Source organism: Rhinichthys klamathensis, unplaced genomic scaffold (assembly GCF_029890125.1).
Source record: "Rhinichthys klamathensis goyatoka isolate OS25496 unplaced genomic scaffold, OSU_Roscu_1.1 h1tg000461l_1, whole genome shotgun sequence".
NCBI lineage: Eukaryota > Metazoa > Chordata > Actinopteri > Cypriniformes > Leuciscidae > Rhinichthys > Rhinichthys klamathensis.
Window position 1 is genome coordinate 443726 of NW_026606950.1, and position 27382 is coordinate 471107.

The 27382-nt window shown below is 43.2% G+C and overlaps 2 protein-coding genes across 4 annotated transcripts; both read right to left on the bottom strand.

Annotated features, from left to right (window-relative positions):
* Window positions 1–975: 975 nt before the first annotated feature.
* Window positions 976–2810, bottom strand: LOC130071783 (THAP domain-containing protein 1-like). The gene is made up of 2 exons (XM_056236663.1): window positions 2485–2810; window positions 976–1584 (listed from the first exon to the last, which is right to left on the bottom strand). Exons 1-2 carry the CDS (start codon window positions 2550–2552, stop codon window positions 1038–1040), a joined length of 615 nt encoding a protein of 204 aa, XP_056092638.1. The 5' UTR covers window positions 2553–2810; the 3' UTR covers window positions 976–1037.
* A 2708-nt stretch (window positions 2811–5518) lies between these two features.
* Window positions 5519–24872, bottom strand: ddx19b (DEAD-box helicase 19b). Of its 3 annotated transcripts, XM_056236658.1 has the most exons (13): window positions 24627–24871; window positions 24165–24219; window positions 24010–24040; window positions 23951–23967; window positions 23679–23814; window positions 17121–17213; window positions 16940–17042; window positions 16743–16857; window positions 14691–14868; window positions 10472–10709; window positions 7629–7791; window positions 6443–6634; window positions 5519–5766 (listed from the first exon to the last, which is right to left on the bottom strand). In XM_056236658.1, exons 1-13 carry the CDS (start codon window positions 24681–24683, stop codon window positions 5705–5707), a joined length of 1440 nt encoding a protein of 479 aa, XP_056092633.1. In that variant the 5' UTR covers window positions 24684–24871; the 3' UTR covers window positions 5519–5704. The 3 variants fall into 3 exon arrangements, with proteins under 3 accessions (XP_056092633.1, XP_056092632.1, XP_056092634.1); XM_056236657.1 differs by having other exon boundaries at window positions 23951–24040; window positions 24627–24872; XM_056236659.1 differs by lacking the exons at window positions 16743–16857; window positions 16940–17042; window positions 17121–17213; ... (3 more) ...; window positions 24165–24219; window positions 24627–24871 and adding an exon at window positions 16671–16742 and having other exon boundaries at window positions 5521–5766.
* Window positions 24873–27382: the final 2510 nt, after the last annotated feature.

Below are 27382 nucleotides of genomic sequence, written 5' to 3' on the forward strand. Positions count from 1 at the left end.
AAGCTTTTGCAGTTCATATAATGTAATGATAGTTACAATACAAGGATGACGCTGCGTTAAACTGGACAAACTTAATCGCAAGCGTTAACATTGACAGCACTTGTTAGCAGTATATAGAATAAGAATCTCATTATTTGAATGTGTGAACATAGCCCCTCTCTATGAATAAAAACTTTATACCTTATCCGTCTTCTGCGCAGTTTCTTCATATTGCGTTTGTACAGAATAACACAAAATTAGTAAAATAACAAATATTGCAGTACGAAATATCTCCATGCTGAGCCTTTTGTGTACTTCCTGATTTCCCTACTTGAGAATCCTTGTCCAATGACTGGACGACCTTAGCACACGTGTGGTTTTGTTTACAAATTTTGGTTCACTTGCAAAAAGAGCAGTGTGAAGCGAACCGTACCAAAAAAAAAAAAAAAAAAGATTTGGTCCAGACCAAAGCAAGTGAACTATCGGACTTTCCTGGTGTGAATACACCCTTAATGAACGTCTCCTGTGAGACGCACCGGTCTCGCATCTCTCACGGAGGAACGGAAGCATAAAAAGAGGAGCGACGACGCTGAAGACCGAGAGACCGGTGCGTCTCACAGGTGACGTTCATTAACCCTCACGCCACCGGCCTTTTTTTTATTTGAAACTTAATAGATATCATGTAAAAATATCTAGTATTGAATTGTATCGAAGGAAATTATCGAAAATAATCGACTCGTTGGCTTAAGAAATCGGTATTGTATCGAATCGTCATTAAGGCTCCGATTTACACCCCTAGCACAGGCAAGGAGGTGTCGTGGGCTGAACCTGCTGGTCCGGGTGCATAGAGACCTGTTACGCATCCTGGGGGGGAATGGGGTGAACAGTCTGGTTGAGGTGAGATCAGTTTTTGGTGATGCTGTGCGCCTTAAGCATCGCTTGCCCTGGATGGCCTTGATGGTGGGGTGTGAGGAAGCAGTGATGCGTTGGGCAGTTTTCGCAACACCGCTAAAGGAAGCCTCCAGCATATCAGCTGGTGGAAACAAGCAGCTTCTCTTTCAGATCAGTGACAACTGAAGAGAGAGAGACTTCACTTTCTGCTTCAGTCTTCGGACTCTCTGCTCTTGAAGCTTCAATTTTTTCTTGCAAGAACGCAAGCTACTTTGAGCATATGATAACTTCCTCTTTAGCGGACTGAGGGAATCTTTCAGTGTATATGCACCATGATCTGCAGAATGGCTATGGCTGCAGCTGCTTACACTCATCTCGGCTGTCTGTGGTTCACTGCGAGTGCCACTGTTGTAATCATGGTCATGACTGAAGTTCCTGCGTATACCAGCTTTTGTGTCAGAGTCATTCTCTCTAACCGTTGTGTTCTTACTGACTCTTACTCTGGTGTGCCTCACCTCGACCTTCACCTGGCAATGGGGGTAGAAGATGGTTGGCACCGCGTCTGGTTTAAGTCTGTTTCGTTCCTGGGCAGTGATGATACAGTCCGGTGTGAAGTGAAGGGAGCAGAGGCGAGAATGCTTGTTTGGTGTCCAGCCCTTTCTCTTCACATTGTGGATCCACTTCTGCAACCTGTCTTTATCATTGAGGGGGAACCTGCAAAGAAAAAAAGCATATCACATTGTTCACATTGTTCAAGAAAATGAATTAAATAAATCAATTGCAGTGACGATGCACAAGCTGATCGGTCACTCACTAAAATGTGGGTGTGGTGGTATAGGCCTATTAAAATTGGTAGAAAGCATTCAACTGGGCACTATAGGCTGTTGTATGACACACACCCATGTGAATGTGCATGTACAGACATGCACACACAAACGCACATATGTGCATGCACATACACTATATTCACAAATATTTTATTGTTGCAGCCATTCACTTAAAATAAACCTGTTGTTGTGGCATATCACTTGGAGTACCCTTAGTTTTTGTGCTTGGTTTCTCTGCAGCTGCTGATGAGGCTAAAACCAGCACATCCGATGCAAGTAGACTTTGACTAGTTAATTTTAATTAACACTATTTATTTTATATATTCTCTATATTGACAAGGCCTTTTTGAAGGATGTTGGTTTACTTCTAGCCTTTTTGTGCACTTGAGCTTAACTGAGAGTTTGTAGACGTTTAAGGCTGTTGTGTCGACCTTGATTTATTGCAATATTAAGGTGTTCAGCTTTATTTTGATTTGAGAAAATAAACATGATTTCTCATCTTACAAATGAATTGTTTCGTTCGCCTGCATGTCTCTCAGCTGTCGAGGTCTACCAGCATTTTTTTTTAGCCACATTCAGTACGAGTAAAATTCTTAAATACTGTTGAAATCAGATACTCTAAGACTTTTACTCAAGTTGTATTGGAATTGGTGACTTTTTCTAATTGATTATTTTTTTACTGTAAGGTATCTGTACTTTTACTCAAGTATGGTTTTCGGGTAACGTTACTCTTTACACCTCTGCTTAGGCCTATATGATTCAAATATGATGGAGACACTGGACTTACCTGAAAAAGCTTAACGCGGAAGAAGAGACTTGTCTCTTAGAACATTTGTATGCTACACAGCAAGACATGTTCGCACAAAGGGAGTTATCCAGCACCCGGAAAGCGTACCATGCAGGCCGCCATTGGCTAGCAAGCCATCAAATACTGTTAGCATTCCATTGACTTCCATTCATTTTGGCGTCACTTTGACAGCGAATAAGTTTACATCTGAGGCTTTTAAAGACTCCATTTGTCCATTGTTTATTTCTAAAGAAACACGACAATGTATAAAAGTCTCCGTTACCGTGTATCTTACGTTATGGTCCCGTAGAAGCCGTTTTTTGTAAAAATAGGCTAACGATTGCGTCATAGCCACGCGACTCTCTGTCGCACAGTAGAGAAATTACCGTACAGACAGGAGGAGAAGCTCGCAGGCAACCGGGGGGACGTGGAGGCATAAAGTCAAGGGAGAAGCCAATAGAGTCCATAAAAGCAACGGGGCAATTTCAACCGTTAATACACTGCACATATCCTTACTGTAAACCATACCACTAGGTTAACTGTATACTACTGTCTACACTGCACTAAGTCATTTACTGTAAGTGTTACACTACCTGTCTATACTGTATTTTGCACTTCTGGTTAGACACTACCTGCATTGAATTGTCTCTGTACTTGTAGGCTGCTCTACACATTGACAATAAAGATAAATCTAATTTAAAGGTGTCTTGACCATAGACTGTAAAGACCGACTGGTCTTGACAACTCCCTTATCAATATTCACTGTAGGCCACTGACTTTGAATATGTATCATTATGAAGTTGAAGTGTACTTGAAGTGTCTACTGTGTGTTTCGATAATAAATATTGAATCATTTGGTTAATAAATATCTTTTACTGTCTATGGGCGGATTATGATTGGTCACATCACCTGTCAATCAAACTCCCTGCGAAGTGTCAATTGGTATTTAAATATTTTATTTATTTATTATTGCAGCTCAGAGATGGCATGAATGCATTTACACTACAATAAGAATGCCATGCGATTAATGGGTTTCAATTGGGAATTAAAGGGATAGTTCACCCAAAAAGATAACTCTCCCTCATGTTTTTAAACCTGTATGATTTCTTTCTTCTATGGAACATAAAAGATGATCTGAGAAATGTCTCTGTATTTTTTTGTTCATACTAAGTCGATGGTAAACAAAACAGTTTGATTGACAACATTCTTCAATATATCTTTATGGCTATATTTTAACAAATGTTATCCTTAATATTTAAATATGTATAGCCTAAAGTACATTTTATAGATACTATATAGATTAGAAAAAAATAAAACAAATGACAAAGATACTTAGATTCATAGTTTTATTCTACCACACATCATTCAGGCATCAATATGAGCACAAATGCAGCAAACCTGAGGTGCTGGATCTGTTCGTTTTATCGAGATCTGCACAAACACTCCTCATCCTGTAACATCCAGACAGACACTGATCAGCTCCAAACACACTGAGTCTGTCATAACACAACTTACAAAGCGATACACACTTTTTTTGTCATCAACATTAAGTTGAGGTGAAATATGGAAATCATTAATAATTTCAAATGGCTGATTTGTCATCTGTAAGTGCATGTTTGTTGAAAACCAAAACATATCTTTTGCATGTAATAGACAGTGATAAACGGTTACAAAAGCATCTTCATTGAGGTGAACATGAGACTCATCACTGTGACCAGCCTCGTGGTGCAAAGTGGAAACATCAATGACTTCTCCTCGAGCATTATGGTTATTTCAGTAACATAAGTAAAAAAAATAAAATAAAAAAAAAAGGTGTAGCAATGATTATGCAGGAATGTGTTTGATAATAGACGACTCCATTTATTATCTGATGCAACACCAGACCAATTGTTACTTTCTAGACAGTCCTTTCATTTATCATAGACTTAACATTTGTTGTTCACAAGAAAAAATGCCAAAAAAATAAAACCCTCGATTTAATATGTCAAATATGATTGACAGCTTGAACCAAACTAAGACAAATGAACAAGGCATCAGAAGATGTATTGATCAATGTAGTATTTCATCATCAAAAAGTCTTCCCTTCAAATATGCGACTGACACACTTTACCCCAACCTCATACCAATGAATAAAACACACGTATATAATGGAGCCGAGTGCAGTGTCGGTTGAGTTTAGAGTGGCTCAATTAAAACATTCCATGATATATAATCATTTGCTATGTCTACCCTGAAGTATGCAGTGAGATTGTAGATGCGTTCACCTCTGCCTTTGACATTAAGGCGGCTGTAAATGGGAAAGTGGCACAGCCTTCTGCGGTTACAAATTCAGTTGCATTTGTGTACTTAAACCTGATCGCTCACAATTCAATGCAGATGGGGATCACACATAATGCTTCTGCCATGACACATCTGCTTTCATTACACTGCATCTGTTGAATATACTATTTCACTCTTTGTACTTATTAAACATACATGACAAGATTTCATTACAATAGACCAGTTTGCATTATTCCATGTTAAATCGAGTCAATGGAGGCACAAATCTTTGGCTTTTTCATGATTTTAGACTAACAAAAGGACTTTGGCATTTTTTTTCTTCTTTTAATTCAAAGCCAATAACAGCCAGCATCCTTTCAGTAGAAATGTTTTACTTTGTGAGGTATCGAGTATTGATGAACAATACAATAACAGCAATGTCTCATGATTAAATAAACCCTGCATTTGACTCCGGGTTTGGAGTGTCACAAAATCAAATGTAGCTGCACCCAGTTTCAAACAACACAAATATACTTGACCAAAAATGCTAATTTTTCAAGACATATAGAACCATGCATACTTTAATAAAAAAAAAATAAATAAAAAAATCCATCAGCAAAATGAGTCCATGGTTTGGAATCCCATATTAAAAATCAATATAACAGTCAATGTAATTTCTTCCACACTTTGTTTAAAAGTCAATTTAAAAGGTGCATGATGCAATCGTTAATATTGAAAGGCATAATCCTTGTGTCAGTCTCCCAGACGCATTCTCCTACAAGTGTTGTTCAGACTACACATTCAAAATTTATTAACAAGTACAAAGAGTGAAACGTGATTAAAAACACCATCTGAGATAAAACTGCTGCACGTGTAAACATCCTCTCTGGCACAGCCCTTCCAGCCTCCGAATTAAAATGTAGCGTGAGCACAGTCCTATTTGAAGAACAAAGACGGACGCTCAGTTAGCGATTTTCTCAATTTCATCCAAATCATCTGTGTCCAGCTTCTCGATTTTCTTATCTGTAAAAGACAGACAATTCAATTAACCCACATTCAGAACATGGGAATATATAAAAGTGCAGATATAAATATATGAACAGAATGGACCTGGATAAAACGTTATATGAATACACTTTTTTATTTTAACGTGTTGTAAAATGCATTTTATTCCTGTGATGGTAAATTTCGGGCTCAAAAGAACAGCGTTTATTTGAAATACAAATCTTTCATAATACTATAAATTATCACTTTTGATCAACGTAATGCGTCTAAATGTCCTTGCAAAACAGCTTCTTAAAAAAATTAAAACAACAACTCTGTCTCAAAACTGTTTAAAAAAAAAAAAGTAAAACTGAGCTTTGCGGCTCATTTTTGTTCATTGATACTATTATATTAATAATATGAAAAGCTTACGTTTCATAAAGAACATATTTGGGATTTAACATTGGGTTGTTAAGTGACTACCTTGTGTTATTGCGCATGTTTCTATCCTTTGACTATACTTTCAAAAGCACGTATTTTAATCATTTATTCCATTGACCCATACACAATTGGACTAACCCATTATGAATTATTATAAACACGATTTTTGCATTAAATTGAGGGACGTCAACAGAATGTCCCAGTCTTGCCGGTTACGCTTAATCCTGGACATTTCTTTAATTTGTTAAATATGGGAAACGAAGGTTCAACTTACTGAAGTGCTCCTGGATGCGGTTGAGGATGTTCATGCTAAATCTGCTGTCCACCATGTTGATCGCCAACCCTCTCTTGCCGAACCTCCCAGTGCGCCCGATTCTGTGCAAATACGTCTCATTGTCAGGGTTGCCATCCTTATCCACTGGCAGATCGAAGTTGATGACCACTGAAACTTGCTCCACATCAATACCTAGGAGAAAAAACGTTTGTAGAAGCAGCAATTAGGCCAAATCTGCTAAACCTGAACTAAAGAAGAGTCCCACGGGGTCATATTTTGTGGCCCCCTACTTGACATTAAAGTTTAATGTTAGTGCGGCCCGTTGTTGCGTGTGCCGCGTTTTTTTATTTTTTTTTATCCCTTATGGGCTACCATAGATAGTCTCGTGACAGCTCACGGTGGGTTTGTTGTCAATAGTTGTCATAGACAACCGCGAAGTACAAACATACTGCGCCTGGAAAAAATGAGCGCGTCGCTTCAATTATGAGCTCGCTCGCCGCGCGCCTACATTTGAAATAACGAACCTGAACGCGCAAGATATGTGAACAGGCCCCTGGCGAGCGACCACCAATCAGGCCACGAGCGACGTGTTGGAGACTCCTGCCTAAAACAATGTGAGAATAATCATGTTGAGCTTGTAATATGTGTCCAACAGGTTGATAAGAAGGTTCACTTTGATTTGTGCAAAGTCAGTAGTTTGCCTGAGACACTATACATGTGTAGAGAGAATTCAATAAGACGGGCAGACATGACTGCAAATATTTGTATTTCCAAAGCAATAATTGTTTTTCTAAGTATAATAAAAGGAAATGTGCCTTCCACAAAAACATTCAATATTATATTGAAAATAAAAAGGACATGAGCAAATATAAGTATCACAAAGATGTGTTATAAGGAAAAGACAAAGAAAGTTTGTAAAATGAACTTCAACTGTCAGAAGGACGGCTCATGAAGAACCAATCATGCACAGAAAGGAATGCTCAAATTCAGAAGAACAGTTCAAAAGAAACGTTAATAATAAAGATCGAGAAGATTGGATCAGTTGTGCTCCTTTTTTGGAATACTTGAATACTATTTTTTTTTGGAATACCCATCCTGACCCAGACTCTCCCTCCAGCGGCCCCCAGTTAAGCTGAGTTGGAGACCCCTGCTTTAGGTGCTGTATAACAGGTAAAATGACATTCACCTCTAGCACAGACATTAGTGGTAACAAGGACTTTCTCCTTGCCGTCACGGAAGCGCTCGATGACCGCTGCCCTCTGTTCCACCTGCATCTCTCCGCTGAGCAGCGCCACCTGGTGGCCTTCTCTGGACAGCTCTCCTGCCAGCCAGCCGGCCGTTTTCCTGGTCTGAGGTGGAAAATCATAGCCTTAAACTTAGAAATATGTATGCATTACTTTAGTTAGGCCAATAAAGGTAATTAAATAACTAGGGATGCACCGAATATTCGGCCACCGAAAATTTTCGGCCGAAATGTTGTGATGACGCAAACAGAAACCGCGACCTGCACGTGCTTGTCTGAAGCAACATGTCTGCGGTGTAGGGGTGTCCCCGACTAAGGATTTTCATAGTCGAATTAGATTCGTCAAGTCCTGCCTATAGTCGACTAATAGTCGAATCATGTGTGTGGTGTTGGGGAGGGGGCGGGGCTTTAACATTTTAAAGCCGCGATGTACAGAACATCACACAACGATATAGAAATAACAAATAACTGCAGAAACGCCACACTGCAGATAGGATTTGCATTTCACATGCAAATCAAATTAAATCGGCTGAATTGCCTGTACGAGCAGACTCTAAGTAGGCCTACAGCGCAACATCGATGCACTGAAAAATAATCAACAATTAAGAACACAATATACATTTATAATAAATAAAAATACAAAACGAAATAAGTCACAATCAAGTTACAAGATGCAGAACAAATGTGTGCAAAATGCCTAAAGTGCAGGGGAACAAATATTCAAAACACAAGTCACAAATAGTTAAATTAGATCACCCTGAGTGATCAATTAATAAAATAAAAATAAAGAAATTATTAAAATAACGAAAGTATAGCCAGGATTGTCAACTTTGTCTTTTTAACTGCAGAAACAACAATAGACGCTAAACTGGAGCGGCAGTCTTTTTAGCTAAACGTGTTCACAGTATCCAAAAATCAAATTAGAACCGGCTGAAATGTTTTGAAATCACTTGTACCTGATCGAAAAAACAAAATCCAGTCTTTCACTCGGCCTGTGTCCGTTTGAGTCTTTTCAAATTGTGTGCGCGGATAAAATACATTCTAAAACGCTTAACGTGAAAAACGCTTAACGGCTTTGTCCTAAAACTGTTACTGTTATATTAAAAGATCAAATTCTGTACACACCTTATTAATAAAGCATACTATATACCCTACAGAAAAGCAGATGAGCCCAGAATATGAACGCAGCGCGTTTTATTATAGGCTACGTTAAGCATTTTCCTCCCATAGAAAACCGTTAAAGAAAAAGCTTTACGTGACTTTCTATAGGAGAAACGAGTTGCGTTCATATTCTGGGTTCATCATCTGCACATAGAATGGTTTCTTAAGGTGTGTAGCCTACTGTGAACATACATTAAGCACGTAAAAGTGCCATTTAAGCGTTTTAAAAGCTTTTTTCACGTTAAGCGTTTTAGAACGTCCCGAGGAAAACCAACCTGTTAACGTTGGCCGGCAGAAGTGCGATCATGGTTTTCCTGATGCTAAATCCAGCCTTGGAGAATATCCTCTCTGATGGTGTGCATCTTTAGATTTTCTTATCCCAGACATTTTTAAAGATTTAAATCCCTGCCGACAAGACGCTCCTCTGTCGGTCACGGATCGAAAGTAAAACTTAAATCTGTCACGGGGTGTTTGGATTTATTCACGCTGCACGCACGTTAAAAAATATTTATTAAAAGCTTCTTTCTTTGCACATTTTTATTGACAGCATTATCATAATAGGCTGTATATTAACGTATTGACAGAAAACCAGTAGTTCTATGTGAAATCAGACATTGAGCACACTCATATAGCCAACATGACATAATCCTCGTTTAATAACACATCTGCGAAGATTCGACCGTGAGATTGGTAGTCGAATCAGGCTCCTCCTATCGAAGCATCGAATCTTCGACTATTCAGGGTCACCCCTACTGCGGTGTGGACGTATTTCAGTATATCTGAACCCGCGAGGAGACGGAAGCCTTGTTTATACTTTCGCGAGTCTCCACAGACTCCAAACGGTCGAGGCGTTTATACCTGACGCGCTCGCCGTTGTACTATTCTTTGAAACGACAGGGAGCGACTCGAGTAACTGTCCTCTATCAGGAATCGGTGAGAAGAAAGATAAACACGTGACAATGTTTATTTTTTAGTATACCAACACCAATACAAAAATAATCATGCAACACCCAGTAAACCCTGAGATTATTACTTGTATACATGCATATTCCCATATACATATTTTTTTGTAATGTCACAACTAAATTAACGCTCTCTTAAATAATTTCTAATTTCACTAAACATATTTCATTAAGTTTCGTGTACATTTGTATTAAACATGGACCTTTGTTCATTAAAAAGGCTTTTTATGCTATTGTATGCTCATTTTTGTAAACGTAAGCAACTAATTTAGACGTGCGAACTGGGTGCTGGTGTGATGAGAAGGTTGTGCTCGGCTTTGTTTTTATGAGAGAACATTTAATTTTAAAAGCTTTCTGCAGGCCAGATTATTATTTAATGTACACATGAGTGGGGTCAAGTTAAACATTTTAGTTTGAATTATATTTTATACTGTGCTTTGTGCCAAATAAATATTTGCCTAATTTGTAAATGATTTATTCTTTGAAAATTTTATATTAATTTATGCAATTGCAATGCCTTGATTTTAGTAAAGTTTGTACACAGTCATAGCCAAAAATGCAATGGTACTAATAATTAGCATAATTTCTTTCGGTTTTCGGCCAAGAATTTTCATTTCGGTGCATCCCTATAAATAACTCCTCAATGAATGATATTGTACTGACGTGGCAGAAGATCATGGCCTGTGCGATAGTAATGGCTCCATAGATGTTGCACAAAGCCTGGAACTTCTCCTCCTTGCTGTTGCAGATGACATAATACTGCTTGATGGTGTCCAGAGTCTCCTCCTCACGCTTCAGTTTAATAATGTTGGGGTCAGGAACGATCCTCTTCGCAAAGTTCCACACAGTTTCTTCAAATGTGGCAGAGAACAGGAGCATCTGGCAAGTTTTAGGAAGCATCCTATAAAAAAAACAAGGTCATACTTAATGCATTTCAAAAGACATTAAATCAATTAATGCTGTTTTTTTTTAAATACATTCTCTTAACCCAGTTTATTGTTGACTATGATTAGTATGCCATTCATTGGTTTATCTTCCCTTAAAGTGTAAACATTGAGTCTCCCAGGCAGCATCTACACATCGAGAGCCGTTCGCTCGGATCTGTCAGTCTCTTTCCAGCTCAGCCAATAGCGAGAGTTTGAGGCGTGGCGACTGTAGCAGGCGGAGCCAGAGGGTGTTTCGTGGACCATGACTGACGCGGTACATGTAGGGTTGGGTTAACCTGGCCCTAGCCAGATGAATTTCGCTCCGCCTAGCTTCACTCATCCATCTCGAACCGATCCATTGAAATGGCGTTTCAGAAGGCTGGGCCTTATCAAAAATCCTTGCATATGATTGGATAAACCACTTGTCTGTCATCTTTATCGACGTGCTATTTCAACCACTCACACCGAAGTCACTCCGGTCGGTAGAAGGGCGAAAACATCGTTTCCACCAACAAAAGCCTTAAGAGCCGTTCTCTGATGTTCTTTTAATGTAACAATATTAGGTAGATTGGACAACACGGATGAAATAGCAGCATCAATGTTAACGCTTGTTTCCTCGATGCGAGCCGCCATTGTTGTCTGAATCAAAACAGTCTCACGGTCGCTTCTCCACTACGTCACATCTATGAAACTCCCGCCCTGCGTCCTGATTGGCTAAACCATAAAGTTGGTTGGAGAAATCACTCTCAATGGAAGAGGTTCCAGATGGATGTGAGTAAAGCTAGGCGGAGCGAAATTCATCTGGCTAGGGCCAGGTTAGGGTTGGGTATCAAGAACCAAAAACAATTTTCCAAAAAACGTGGATTTGATAATACGCAAGCATTTCGATTCCGCTGATCGATTCCTGACTTTGGGGCCGTTCACATGTCGCGGTTTTTGCGCGTGCAAATTCGTTATTTCAAATGTAGGCGCGCGGCAAGCTCAAGGTCAAGGTTACTTTATTGTCCCCGAGGGGCAATTATTTGTACAGCCAGCAGATAAACACAAGGCACAACACACAACACTACCACAAGGTATAAAACACACAATCTCTAAAAATACATAGAAAATAAGTTAGTTATTAAGTACATTAAAACAGTTCTGGCAATTTGTTTAATATCGAGATCGAAGTCGGGATAAGAGAGTTTCTGTATCTATTTGACCTGCATCTGGGCATGGAGTACCTCGCTCATAATAGAAGCTTTTCCAGGCGCACACGTGCCTCGGCGAGATGAAAACATCTGAACTTTTCAGAATGCCGCAAGCGCACCGCAGGTCATGTGACATAAACCAACCGACCTTTCCGTAACATGGGCCCTATGAAATCCGTTTTATTTTTTTCCAAATTCCTTTTTTTTTCCTTTTAATTTTTGGGAATTAATTTTTTTTTACCCTTTACTGTTATTTTAGTCATAAAAAGAGTGTGCTTTTAAAGTTAACGATTAAAATGTATACAAATAAAATAGGAATGACCTTAAATTACAGACATTTACTGAGTAGCCTTTTCAGGACAAATACTGCATGATGCCACATGGCACTGCAGTCTTCAAGTAACAACAAAATATGGTTATGAGCTTTAAACTGTCCAGTAAAATAAATTATATTAGTTTATATAAGTTTAAATAAAATTCACACTCTGTCTCTCTCTCGCCCGGTGTCGCTCGCGGAGTTCGCTTCGCTTTTGTCCAGTCCGGCGCCTCATAGACAGACGCGGTGTGTAGCCCCGTTCACACTACACGCGACTTTGTCGCTGCAAGTCGCCAGGCGCTGGCGATGAGGTCGCTAGTGGGCGTTCCCACTACTGGTTGACTAGTATGACATCCAAAAGACAGCGAATCAGCTTTCTTGCCATCCATCACTGCAGGCCCAGGGGCTGAGGAGAAGGATCACGTGCGCTCCACTCCTATTGGTTGTCGCTCGCGAAAATCGCTCTTCATTTGCATAAAGTTAAAAATTTCTCAACTTTGTCGCGTCGCTAGACACGCCCCATCTAGTCGCCAACGGTCGCTGTCGCGCGTGTCGCCGGAAGTCGCCCGCTCACCATTGAAATGAATGGTATCGCGTCGCTTGGTCGCGTGTAGTGTGAACGGGGCTTGTGTGTGTGTGTGAGAGAGACGCGTGAGTGATAGAGAGACGGAGGGAGAGCGGGGAAAGGAAACACAACGGAAAGAATACGCTGCGTGTTTTAAATAGCGTAAAAAAAAATGAACGAAACGCAATGTGGCGGCCAGAGTTGATTTTGTGGCCGCGAATTAGTCTATGTGTGGGAAACACTGCATAAAAGTCCCGTGCGAACTGCTCGGCTCGGCACTGAGGGCTTATAGCGTCGAGTTTCTTAACTTTTTCGCCGAGGAAAGCAGAGCCGTGGAGAGCCGCTTCTTCGCCATGCTTTCATTGTTTTGATGCCGTCATTGGAGCTGAAATGACGGGAGGGGTTGCGTCGCCAGATTTGCTTCCCGCGGTCTGCATTTTCACCAGACATACGTTCTTCTCCCAAACAAAAACAGAAATTCAATCCAAATATGTAAAATTCCACATTAACACTAGATTCCGCGTTAATTTGCCAATTCCGTAATTCCATCCGCGATTCCGTGATCGCGGAAATTATAGGGCCCTACGTACCATGGAAAGCCGAGCCGGACAGCTGATCATAGCTGTACAGGGCGGGCTTTTATTTCTCATCTCCATAAATATATCTAGCAGTAAAGCTAATGCAAGGGCTAGAAATCAATTAACCCTGCTGACACTTCCTCGTCATCATGGAGAGTGTTCCTCAGTTCATGGTTTCATGTGGAAAGGAGAAAGCGGCGCGGCCACGCTTTCCACGCGATGTGAACGGCCCCTAATTCAGGATAAACTGAGAATCTATTTGGTTTACAATCATTTTTGTTTCGTTTAAAATAGAGATTACGAATAGACAACTACACAGAATAACATGTTCCATTCTATAAAAAAAACAAAATTAAAAAAAACATTTGATTCATTAATTCAAACACGTTTAAAACTAATTCAGTGTCTCATTTATAAATATCCGTTTAATTAATGGATGATTCACCGCTTTTGAATGAATCTCTCGAGTGTTCTTGAATAAACGATTCAATGAAAACAATTAAATAAAAATAGCAGTCGATTTGCCACCTACTGGAGTAACAATGTAATCAACAATCTTTATTTGAAGAGACTCCTTTCACTTTAGCCATTTTATTGGTTATTGCTTAAAATGGGCAAGAATAAAAAGGCAAAAATATTTATTCTTCAAGAATTTGCCCTTTTTTCCCCCTCTCCAAAAAATATTGGAATCGGAAACAAGAATCGATAAGCAGAATCGCTAAAATTGAACAGATACCCAACCCTAACTACATGAGAAAAGACTCCGGGTTTACTGAAGTCCAAGCCAAAATTCACTGCATTTAGACCTTCAAAGATTATACATCATGAACGCGTCAAAGCGAACCTGGCATTGTGATGCGACGCACTACAATGGACGTTTCAATACCATACAGCAGGGGTGTCCTAACTCTGCCCTGAAGAGCTCACACCTCAACACCTGCCTGGAAGTTTATAGTACGCCTAGTAAGACCTTGATTAGCTGCTTCATGTGGGTTTAATTGGGGTTGGAGCAGGATTGGACACCCCTGCTCTACAGCATCAACATGCACCTATTCAGAAAGACAAATATACCCGTTTATAGGGTTTACTTTGATGTGTCCAGTGTAGACAGCCTCAAACAGTTGTCAAAAAATGCTTATTATAAGAGAAATGCTCATGTTCGCTCTATACAGAGTTACTCAGTTACTTATGACACATTGCAACAGCTAAAACTATTGCTAATATATTTGGCCTATTGAAAGTAGCCTGTTGATGTGAGGTCTTAGGCCACTGTAGACATTTAGCAAACTGTGAGGGAAATCACGTACCTCTGGATGCGAATACTCTGGTCTTGATGGCCCTGTGTAGCGATCATGACATCAGCCTCGTCCAGCACAAACACTTTGATCTTCTTGGGGTCGATGAATTTGAGCTTTTGGCACCAATCCAAAACAGTTCCCGGAGTGCCAATCACGACCTGCTCCTGTAGTCTTGTTCCCCGCTCCACTGGACCAAACCAGACACACGGCTCAATAACATGCACAATTATACAGTCACACCAGCCAATATCAACTATTGCATGCTAATCCGAAGTAATAAATATGTAATAATCCTTTGACGGTGACATCACGGCTGCACGATATTGGAAAAAACTTAGCATTGATATTTTGTTTTTCTGCAATATTAAAAGATCACAGGACTTTTCAGCAGATGACTAACTATATTTGGATAGAATTAATCATTCTAAAGTTAATGGGATTTTGTGGAGGAAAACATCTGCATACAACTTATTTGTTTAAACGGAAATATTACTTTTGCACTGAGGACTTTGATTGCTAAATTGTTGTAGACCTGAATGATTTGGGAAAAACTTGTTTATATTTGTGTTTGCTTTTTCCAATAACCATCTAAAACCTCTTTAAAGTAACCAATTTTTTCATTCTCTTTTCACTTGAGTTCATAGGCCACATTCCTGCTGTTTTTAACCAATTCAATATAAATTGATTTTATTGAGATTGTTACATAAAAATATTAAACCAAATAAGAAACATAATGTAATATTATTGTACTGTGTAAAAAAATAAATAAAAATTTGTCAAATTAAAATGCTAATATTTACATCTTAATTTTATTTTAATTTTAGAATGAAGCGTGGCACGGTGGTCATTTACACGAATGAAGTCTGAAATGGGTAGCGCATCATTTTAATTCAATCGTACCCAGCACGATTTGACAAGCGCACTAAACCATATCACAACACTGTCAAGCTAGCACTATCACGATATCAAGCCTATGCGATTATATGACGCAAAATACTGCGATTTTATATGAAATAAACAAATTATCTGTTATTTTTTGTCATCCTTTGGCTAGTGTTACATGATCCCGCTCTTATTCATGCAAATCCTTTAAACCATTCAGCGAGACAAGTTAAAAGAGCGCGCTGCCTGTGCATGTCCTGACTGAAAGACGCGCGCCACTATCATGCGCATGCACAGACCGCGCGCCAGAATACAGTTCTCTTTCCCCCTGAAGTGAACGAACAACAACACACACAATTAAGCCAAAATATCATTTGTCGAGTGTCTTCATAACATAAGAGCAGTCTTATGATGGTCGTAAAGAGCTGTGAGAGAATAAGGCGCGTGTGAGATCAGCAACTCTTAAAGGGCCAGCATCCTATAATGCTTTCTGTCAGTAAAGTTAATCAAAGAACAAAGGGAACAGAGAAAAACACTCACTGCTCTTGTGTAGCTTTAAATAGGATTTTAGTCCATATAATTTATGCAGCGCAGACTGTTTGATAACTTTATTCAATTTCTGTATATGTCCTATAGACAGGAAGAGCACAGGTAAATATGACATTTATTATGGGTTTATGTGAGGATTGTTTGAAGTTCACTTAAATTAAAATTAAATTAATTTTTATCCAGACATCAATGGTTTATTGATCATTATAGGTGTTATCAATCATTTAGTTGTTGTTGCTAGTTTGAGTTGAGAAATACACATTTCAGAATGATCACTAATCTGTGTGTGCATTTTGCTTTAGAACCAAGCAAGTTGACTCATGAAACCATTTGTTTATTATATCGCAATCGCATATCGCAATATTGACCTCAATAATCGCAATATGACATTTTCCCCAAATCGTGCAGCCCTACTATATATATATATATATATATATATAGCACAGCCCTAAAAAGGGGTCAACAACAAATTCAAAAAATGAAGAAAATATGCAGTAGATAATGTGTTGCTAAAGAGTTATGAGGTAAACCTTAATTCCAAAATATAAAAGCACTCACATTTGTTTCCTCTGATGGCATACACTAGTTGGACTTCAGGGTAAAACTTCCCCATCTGCTCAAAGCACTCACATTTGTTTCCTCTGATGGCATACACTAGTTGGACTTCAGGGTAAAACTTCCCCATCTGCTCAATGACCTTGCCTGTCTGCAGAGCCAGCTCATACGTGGGAGACACACACAGACACTGGGCAAAGAGAGAGAGTCACTTTAACACTAAAGCATTATTTTACATGCATTTCATCCACTGATTCTCATGCGTTGCATACCTGAGGCCATTTGTTTTCAGGGTCCACATGACTTAACATGGCCAGCACAAAGGCAGCCGTTTTACCCGTGCCTGACTGAGACTGAGCGATGAGATTCTGTGGACTGGAGGGGAAGAAGGTGTTGTGTTCAAACTCTGCTCTCATCAGGATGGAAGGAAAATAGATTAAATAAAGAACTTACGGTTCTGCGAGCATCATGGGCAATGCAGTCTCCTGGATTTTGGAGGGCCTGTTGAAACCCATGGCGTACACTCCTTGCAACAGCTGAGGTTTTCTGGGAAACAAAGGAAAAAAAATTCAATGTAAAAGTTAACACACACACACACAACAAAAGCGTAAACGCTGCCATCTGAACCCTGGTGTGCCCCAAAAAAGCAGACCGAGAACTGAAAAGGTGGTTCTCTGTCCACTTCCAAACAAACTCTAGTGAGGTTTGACAGAAAAATGATTGCAACGGATCAAAGACAAACCAAAAACAGGACATGTCACAAGATGTGACCCTAAAAAGGACAAAATTCTCAAGCATACATGTTTTTTCTCATCATAGGAGATATGTTGCCCATTATGTGCCAGGCTCAGTAATGGTGAGGTTGTGACGTAGTTCTTTGGGGGTGTTTAGGGCAGCGCTGCGGGGCTACTGGAAACAAAACATGATTCTGGCCTCTGTGCTTGAGGTCCGAGGCCCATCACGCTGTTAGCCCTGGCTCGCACTGGTTTGACAGAAAAAGCGGCTATTTTCTTTTTCTGGCCCGAGCCAAAAGAACCAAGAGAAGTGAACTAGTGAATACACACCCTTAGAGAAGATCTGTGTTCTTCCAAGTATATCTTAGTTGATCAATACAAATATCATGAAATTACATATAGTTATTACTAGGGCTGTCAGTTAAACGCGTTATTAACGGCGTTAACGCAAACCCATTTTAATGGTGTTCATTTATCGCGCGATTAACGGTCTTTTTGGCCTAGCAAACTTTGTAGTTTTTTTTACATGCGGCATGCGCGGCTGCGCTATGAAACCCATTAATTTCAATGGCTTGCGCCGCGCGAGGTCGTTTTGTTGCTTCGTCGACCAAAGCGCAAGCGGATCTAGCTAGACCGGAAACAAGACAACAGGCACGCCACACACACTTGTTTAGGCTTGCGAGCCGGCCAAATAGTAGGTTAACGTTACGTTTTGAGTGGATGACGAGCGCGAGACGCCGAAATAGATGCCAATAAGATTCTGAATGGAAAGTTTACTTTTAAAAAGTTGCCAAATGGTTCCATTGATGAGACCAAAGTGATCTGTGTGTTTTGCCGTTGTGAACTGAGCTATCATCATCGCTGCGCGTCCAGTCTGAAACACCACTTGATGATGGCCAAGCACACACACACACACACACACACAGCTGATGCGAATCCTCCGACCCCTCGTCAATATCAGGACCTCGTCAGTATTTCTTTCACACTTTTATTGATGGACAGTGTTACATTGTGTGAGAGATTATTTGCTCCAAGTGAGAATGTTAGTGTGAAATTGAACACAGTATCGTATTTTCCGCACTATAAGGCGCACTTAAAAGCCTTTAATTTTCTCAAAAAACGACAGTGCACCTTATAATCCGGAGTGCCTTATATATGGATCAATTGGTTAATTGGATCAATTGGTTAATAACGCTCCGTGTTATTAAATTCGCCCGCGAACTCGCGCTCGTGTCCATCTTATGCCCGCTCTGTCACACGGCCAGTTCAACCTCGTATAAATCAGGTTATGTGTGTAAGTCACGTGCCCGCTCACGAGCGCTCACTCTTACTAACAGACACACGAACGAACAGACACACGAACGAACAGACACACGAACGAACGGACACACGAACGAACGGACACACGGACGAACGGACACACGGACGAACGGACACACGGACGAACGGACGAACGGACACACGGACGAACGGACACACGGACGAACGGACACACGGACGAACGGACACACGGACGAACGGACACACGGACGAACGGACACACGGACGAACGGACACACGGACGAACGGACACACGGACGAACGGACACACGGACGAACGGACACACGGACGAACGGACACACGGACGAACGGACACACGGACGAACGGACACACGGACGAACGGACACACGGACGAACGGACACACGGACGAACGGACACACGACGAACAGACACACGGACGAACGGACACACGGACGAACGGACACACGGACGAACGGACACACGGACGAACGGACACACGGACGAACGGACACACGGACGAACGGACACACGGACGAACGGACACACGGACGAACGGACACACGGACGAACGGACACACGGACGAACGGACACACGGACGAACGGACACACGGACGAACGGACACACGGACGAACGGACACACGGACAAACCGACACACGGACGAACGGACACACGGACGAACGGACACACGGACGAACGGACACACGGACGAACGGACACACGGACGAACAGACACACGAACGAACAGACACACGGACGAACCGACACACGGACGAACAGACACACGGACGAACAGACACACGGACGAACGGACACACGGACGAACGGACACACGGACGAACGGACACACGGACGAACGGACACACGGACGAACGGACACACGGACGAACGGACACACGAACGAACGGACACACGGACGAACGGACACACGGACGAACGGACACACGGACGAACGGACACACGGACGAACGGACACACGGACGAACGGACACACGGACGAACGGACACACGGACGAACGGACACACGGACGAACAGACACACGGACGAACAGACACACGGACGAACAGACACACGGACGAACAGACACACGGACGAACAGACACACGGACGAACAGACACACGGACGAACAGACACACGGACGAACAGACACACGGACGAACAGACACACGGACGAACAGACACACGGACGAACAGACACACGGACGAACAGACACACGGACGAACAGACACACGGACGAACAGACACACGGACGAACAGACACACGGACGAACAGACACACGGACGAACAGACACACGGACGAACAGACACACGGACGAACAGACACACGGACGAACAGACACACGGACGAACAGACACACGGACGAACAGACACACGGACGAACAGACACACGGACGAACAGACACACGGACGAACAGACACACGGACGAACAGACACACGGACGAACAGACACACGGACGAACAGACACACGGACGAACAGACACACGGACGAACAGACACACGGACGAACAGACACACGGACGAACAGACACACGGACGAACAGACACACGGACGAACAGACACACGGACGAACAGACACACGGACGAACAGACACACGGACGAACAGACACACGGACGAACAGACACACGGACGAACAGACACACGGACGAACAGACACACGGACGAACAGACACACGGACGAACAGACACACGGACGAACAGACACACGGACGAACAGACACACGGACGAACAGGCACACGGAGGAACAGGCACACGGACGAACAGACACACGGACGAACAGACACACGGACGAACAGACACACGGACGAACAGACACACGGACGAACAGACACACGGACGAACAGACACACGGACGAACAGGCACACGGACGAACAGGCACACGGACGAACAGGCACACGGACGAACAGGCACACGGACGAACAGGCACACGGACGAACAGGCACACGGACGAACAGGCACACGGACGAACAGGCACACGGACGAACAGACACACGGACGAACAGACACACGGACGAACAGACACACGGACGAACAGACACACGGACGAACAGACACACGGACGAACAGACACACGGACGAACAGACACACGGACGAACAGACACACGGACGAACAGACACACGGACGAACAGACACACGGACGAACAGACACACGGACGAACAGACACACGGACGAACAGACACACGGACGAACAGGCACACGGACGAACAGGCACACGGACGAACAGGCACACGGACGAACAGACACACGGACGAACAGACACACGGACGAACAGGCACACGGACGAACAGACACACGGACGAACAGACACACGGACGAACAGACACACGGACGAACAGACACACGGACGAACAGGCACACGGACGAACAGACACACGAACGAACAGGCACACGGACGAACAGGCACACGGACGAACAGGCACACGGACGAACAGGCACACGGACGAACAGGCACACGGACGAACAGGCACACGGACGAACAGGCACACGGACGAACAGGCACACGGACGAACAGGCACACGGACGAACAGGCACACGGACGAACAGGCACACGGACGAACAGACACACGGACGAACAGACACACGAACGAACAGACACACGGACGAACAGACACACGGACGAACAGACACACGGACGAACAGACACACGGACGAACAGGCACACGGACGAACAGGCACACGGACGAACAGACACACGGACGAACAGACACACGGACGAACAGGCACACGGACGAACAGACACACGGACGAACAGACACACGGACGAACAGGCACACGGACGAACAGACACACGGACGAACAGACACACGGACGAACAGACACACGGACGAACAGGCACACGGACGAACAGGCACACGGACGAACAGGCACACGGACGAACAGACACACGGACGAACAGGCACACGGACGAACATGTATATTCCCTTCAAAAAAACATATTTGAACATATCGTCGTGCATTTGGTCAATGACGCGCATTACGTCAATAACAGGACAAATTAATACAAAGAGACATAACTACTAGTATTAAGTAGCTTATTTGAGTTTAAACATATTTGACAACGTATTACTACAAAAAAAACGAGTAAATCAACTAATGGCCAAGACCGCAGAGCTCACTCTGGCTCGCCCGGACTCGCAGGCGCTCTCTCTCTCTCTCTCGCCCTCACGCTCTCCGCGCATACCGGTTTAAATGAACAACAACAAACAAATGTTGAGTGCTGATCAAGAGTTTTGTGCAAGCAATTTAAGGTATACAGCAGGCTTCATTCAGTGATTGAAACAAATACATTAATTGAAGTTTCACAGTACATAGAACCGACACTGAGCGCTCCGAGCGAGCTGTGCTGTGGTAACGTTAGTCTGCTACCGCGGGCGTGTTTTTCCACATTCGAATATTAATTTTCACCTTCAAAATTCAGTTTTTTGAAACTATTCGAATATATATTCGTATTTAGAATATTCATTGACAGCCCTAATGCATACTGATCGGATAGCCTACAGCTATTTGCAGCTCCCTAAATACAATGGCAAGCAAGCAGTTTTATAGACGAGTCATTCGCGATTTCCATTTGGACCCACAAACTTGCTTAGCTATATAGTTGCAACCACATAACAGTTATAGAGCAACGTGTTTCCATTTTCAAAGTGTTTGACAATATTTCAGCAGTCAAACAGTTAAAAGATGCTTTGAAAGTTTAAAAGTTACCGTTATCTTGAAGCGCAGGTTGCACTCTGCTAGTGGGGGAGGGGCAGTGCAGGGTCTGCACGTGAACTGCAGCGTCTCCAGCAGCACAGAGCTGCCTGTGGACGCCTGTCTATAAATAATGCCGGGAAAAAACTATCGGCGAACGCAGCAGCCGCGTATCGGCCGATTCCGATACACGTAAAAACCGCAAATATCGGCCCGATATATCGGCTGGCCGATATATCGGTCGATCACTAGAACAGACACACGGACGAACAGACACACGGACGAACAGACACACGGACGAACAGACACACGGACGAACAGACACACGGACGAACAGACACACGGACGAACAGACACACGGACGAACAGACACACGGACGAACAGACACACGGACGAACAGACACACGGACGAACAGACACACGAACGAACAGACACACGGACGAACAGACACACGGACGAACAGACACACGGACGAACAGACACACGGACGAACAGACACACGGACGAACAGACACACGGACGAACAGACACACGGACGAACAGACACACGGACGAACAGACACACGGACGAACAGACACACGGACGAACAGACACACGGACGAACAGACACACTGCCCCCGGCGCTGCTCGCGCGTCACAGAATGTTCATGGCACGTTCCCCGTTCACAGTAACCGGGTCGTCTCGTTCAAAACAGCCAGCTGTTGCTGTCAGCGAGCCGCCGCACATGAATACTAATATGAGTCAGGCTGCGAATGTAAGTTACGTGCCCACCCCAGCGCGCTCACGCTTACTAATAAACGCCTCGCCTCCGGCGCCGCTCACTCGCTACATTCCCTTTAGCACATCTAGTGGATGCATAACGCAAACCCAGTCAAACGTTTGACTGCAGTATCTCATGCGCCTTATAATCCGGTGCGCCCTATATATGAAAAATTTTCTAAAATAGGTCATTCATTGAAGGTGCGCCTTATAATCCGGTGCGCCTTATAGTGCGGAAAATACGGTATATGCCAATGTTGTTTTCAATAAAAAACATTTGCACAAAGCAAGCCGATCCACTTTTCCATGTTGAAGAGCATTAAAATGAGAATAAATAATGGGACAAAAAGAAATCAAGAGACATTTAGAATAGATAAAAATGTGCGATTAATCACAAGTTAACTATGACATTAATGTGATTAATCACGATTAAATATTTTAATTGTTTGGCAGCACTACTTATTACATTAGTCTGCACACATTAAAGCTGCAATGCAATCAGGAAGGTGTAAAAACAGTCAAACTCACAATCGCAGCTCTTCAAATGACTTGACCGAGTACAGTGGAGAGCTCGGATCCCTCTGGAGGACTTCAACTTGATTGGTCGTGTTCACTAGATTACTGCGGATCAGTTTATTCAACAGTGACTGTGCTGCCTTGTCGTCTGCAATTTAGATACGTTTTAGTCAACTCCCATGAAGAGAATATACACACATATACTCAAACCAAATTGAACTTCAATACGAGAAGAAAACAGGCTGTGACTATGTGATGATCCTGCAGTCTATACCATAAATCACCTTTATCATCTTCCTCGGTTTTACTGCCATTTCCTTCTGTCTTATTGCCATTTCCTTCTGTTTTATTGCCATTTCCTTCTGTCTTTGCTCCTTATTAATAAAGGGAAGGGAAAGGAAGAAAAATCAACAACCTCATTCATCATTGGAATCCACAAGCTCAAAACACAATCACACTTAGCAATGCAATCAAGTATTGAGGAACGGGCATTCTTACCATTTGCTTCAGCTTTCGGCTTGTCATCTTTTTCATTTATTTGCAAGGTGCTTATCTGTTAATTAAAGTGAAATGACTTTTACGATTGCATGTATGTATGTATGCATGCACAGCTTTAAAAGGGTATTATTAGCAATTTGTCGAGGATATGCAATACAAGTTACAGAAGAGCAACTAAAATATTAGTGCAGTAATATTACACTATTAATTATTATACAGTATCTCTCTCACACACACACACACACACACACACACACACACACACGAGCGCGTTGTAGGCAATTTGTTTAAAAAGCCCAAACTGATCTGAACCCAAGTTAGCATGCTTTGTGTTGTTACTGCGACAACAGCTTTAAAGTTGATTGATTAAAAATACCTAAGTGAATTATTGTTTTGTAAAATCTTTGATTAAATTATTCAGTTTCATATAATTATTGTGTTCAGTTTGAGGTTTCAACCCACCGATTCCGCAGCGGCTTCTTGTTCATCGACAGCCTGGGCCCACGAATCTGTTGCCATGTCCTTACTTGTAAATAAAACGTTTTTCCTTAAAATCGGGAGTCGATGATTTAACAGTGGACTGTTAAATCTAACTGTGCATAAATTCTTAATAAAATTAAACGAAAAAGACTTGCAACAAATTCATACAATGGCGTGTGGCGGTCCTTGCTTCTTAAGGGCTGCGACACTCACACCTCCGGGCGGAAACATGCTCGTGTGTACATGGTTCCTATTAAACGTTCCGCTGTAAGGTCAAAGCTGGTTAAAGTCACCATGAAATCAAAATGGACAATTATTTTATTTTATTTATTTATTTAAAATTAAATTTAGCTGTATTTATAATACACTTTTAATGATTTATTGTAATTTGTTATTTTTCTCCATGTGCCCTCGTAACCTTTAATCAAAAAAACTTCCCCTCCCTCTTGTATCATGCTTGTATCCTTGTATCTCATCTTTTCTGCTCTGACGATGTGTTTACTGGCACGAGGGGCAACCTGTCACTCAAATGAGATCGACCACAACCATCCAATTATTGTTTTTATTATAATGCATCAAACAATAAACAGATAAATAATAAAAAAAAAGATAGAACAGATAGAACCTCGGCAGAAATGAAATGTAAAGTTTCACAAAAAAAAGAAAGAAAAGAAAAGTTTAAACACATAAAACATATTATGCATCAGTGGCATTACCAAAAAAGTTGTAGTTTTTCGGTCCACACAAAAAATCAACCTAAGATACTTAAGAAATGCGTTTTTTTTCTTGTTCGAGAAGCCATTTCACTCGGATAGGCTACGTCACAATAAGAAAAGACTATCATGCCGACTTTAACTAAAATACTTCTGTTTTTAAAACTGTACGTGTTTCTCTGGGACGGCTCATTTGTCATGAACAAGTCTTTTGGTATTGTGTGGGTACAGCATATATCAATATTGTTGTGATGTCTGTCTGTGTTCCCCCTGTCTTTGTGCACTTGGTTCAGTCCTGTTCCCTGTTTTCCCGCTCCCCGTTATCTCTATTAGTCTTCCCAGGTGTTTCCCGTTAACCACGCCCCCTTGTTATCCTGTTTAGATCGTTTGCCCTTGTATTTAAGCCCTGTGTTTCAGTCCAGTCCTTGTGAGTTCTTGATGTTGTAACATGGATGTTGGTTGTTCTGTCCCTGAGTCCTATTTCCTGCTGTGAGTTTGTATAGTTTGTAGTTTAGTTAATAAAGTGTGCTGCATTTGGATCCTGCTTCCTCCCTTGCTTCAACCACCTTCATGACAGAAGAACTCACCGAAATGAGTCCAGCAGCCACAAGCAACCAGGCCCTGAAGAAGTTCCTTTCCTCAATGTTCCAAGATAGCCAGGGCATTGAAAGGTATGTGAAGGATTTCTGGGCGTGCTGCCATTTAGCATCTTTGGATGATGCCCAGCTCATGGATCTGTTCCGGAGCGGGCTGGACGAGAAGATCGCTCAGATGATGCCGGAGGTCTATACCGGCTGGACGCTAAAAAGGTATATCAACCTGGCCCTTTTCCTGAGCGATTCTTCATTTACTGTGGCCGTGGAGGAGGAGCTCCGTGAGCCTGCAGTATTCCCTCAGCCTGTCCTTCTCGTTACGTCAGCCTTTAAGCTTGCCAACACGTCGGTCTATGGGCGTCCAGGACTGATGTCCACCATGGCACAGCCGCCGCTGATGTCAGTGCGGAGGGCCAGAGACCGTCCAGCCAGAGACCGTCCAGCCAGAGACCGTCCAGCCAGAGACCGTCCAGCCAGAGACCGTCCAGCCAGAGACCGTCCAGCCAGAGACCGTCCAGCCAGAGACCGTCCAGCCAGAGACCGTCCAGCCAGAGACCGTCCAGCCAGAGACCGTCCAGCCAGAGACCGTCCAGCCAGAGACCGTCCAGCCAGAGACCGTCCAGCCAGAGACCGTCCAGCCAGAGACCGTCCAGCCAGAGACCGTCCAGCCAGAGACCGTCCAGCCAGAGACCGTCCAGCCAGAGACCGTCCAGCCAGAGACCGTCCAGCCAGAGACCGTCCAGCCAGAGACCGTCCAGCCAGAGACCGTCCAGCCAGAGACCGTCCAGCCAGAGACCGTCCAGCCAGAGACCGTCCAGCCAGAGACCGTCCAGCCAGAGACCGTCCAGCCAGAGACCGTCCAGCCAGAGACCGTCCAGCCAGAGACCGTCCAGCCAGAGACCGTCCAGCCAGAGACCGTCCAGCCAGAGACCGTCCAGCCAGAGACCGTCCAGCCAGAGACCGTCCAGCCAGAGACCGTCCAGCCAGAGACCGTCCAGCCAGAGACCGTCCAGCCAGAGACCGTCCAGCCAGAGACCGTCCAGCCAGAGACCGTCCAGCCAGAGACCGTCCAGCCAGAGACCGTCCAGCCAGAGACCGTCCAGCCAGAGACCGTCCAGCCAGAGACCGTCCAGCCAGAGACCGTCCAGCCAGAGACCGTCCAGCCAGAGACCGTCCAGCCAGAGACCGTCCAGCCAGAGACCGTCCAGCCAGAGACCGTCCAGCCAGAGACCGTCCAGCCAGAGACCGTCCAGCCAGAGACCGTCCAGCCAGAGACCGTCCAGCCAGAGACCGTCCAGCCAGAGACCGTCCAGCCAGAGACCGTCCAGCCAGAGACCGTCCAGCCAGAGACCGTCCAGCCAGAGACCGTCCAGCCAGAGACCGTCCAGCCAGAGACCGTCCAGCCAGAGACCGTCCAGCCAGAGACCGTCCA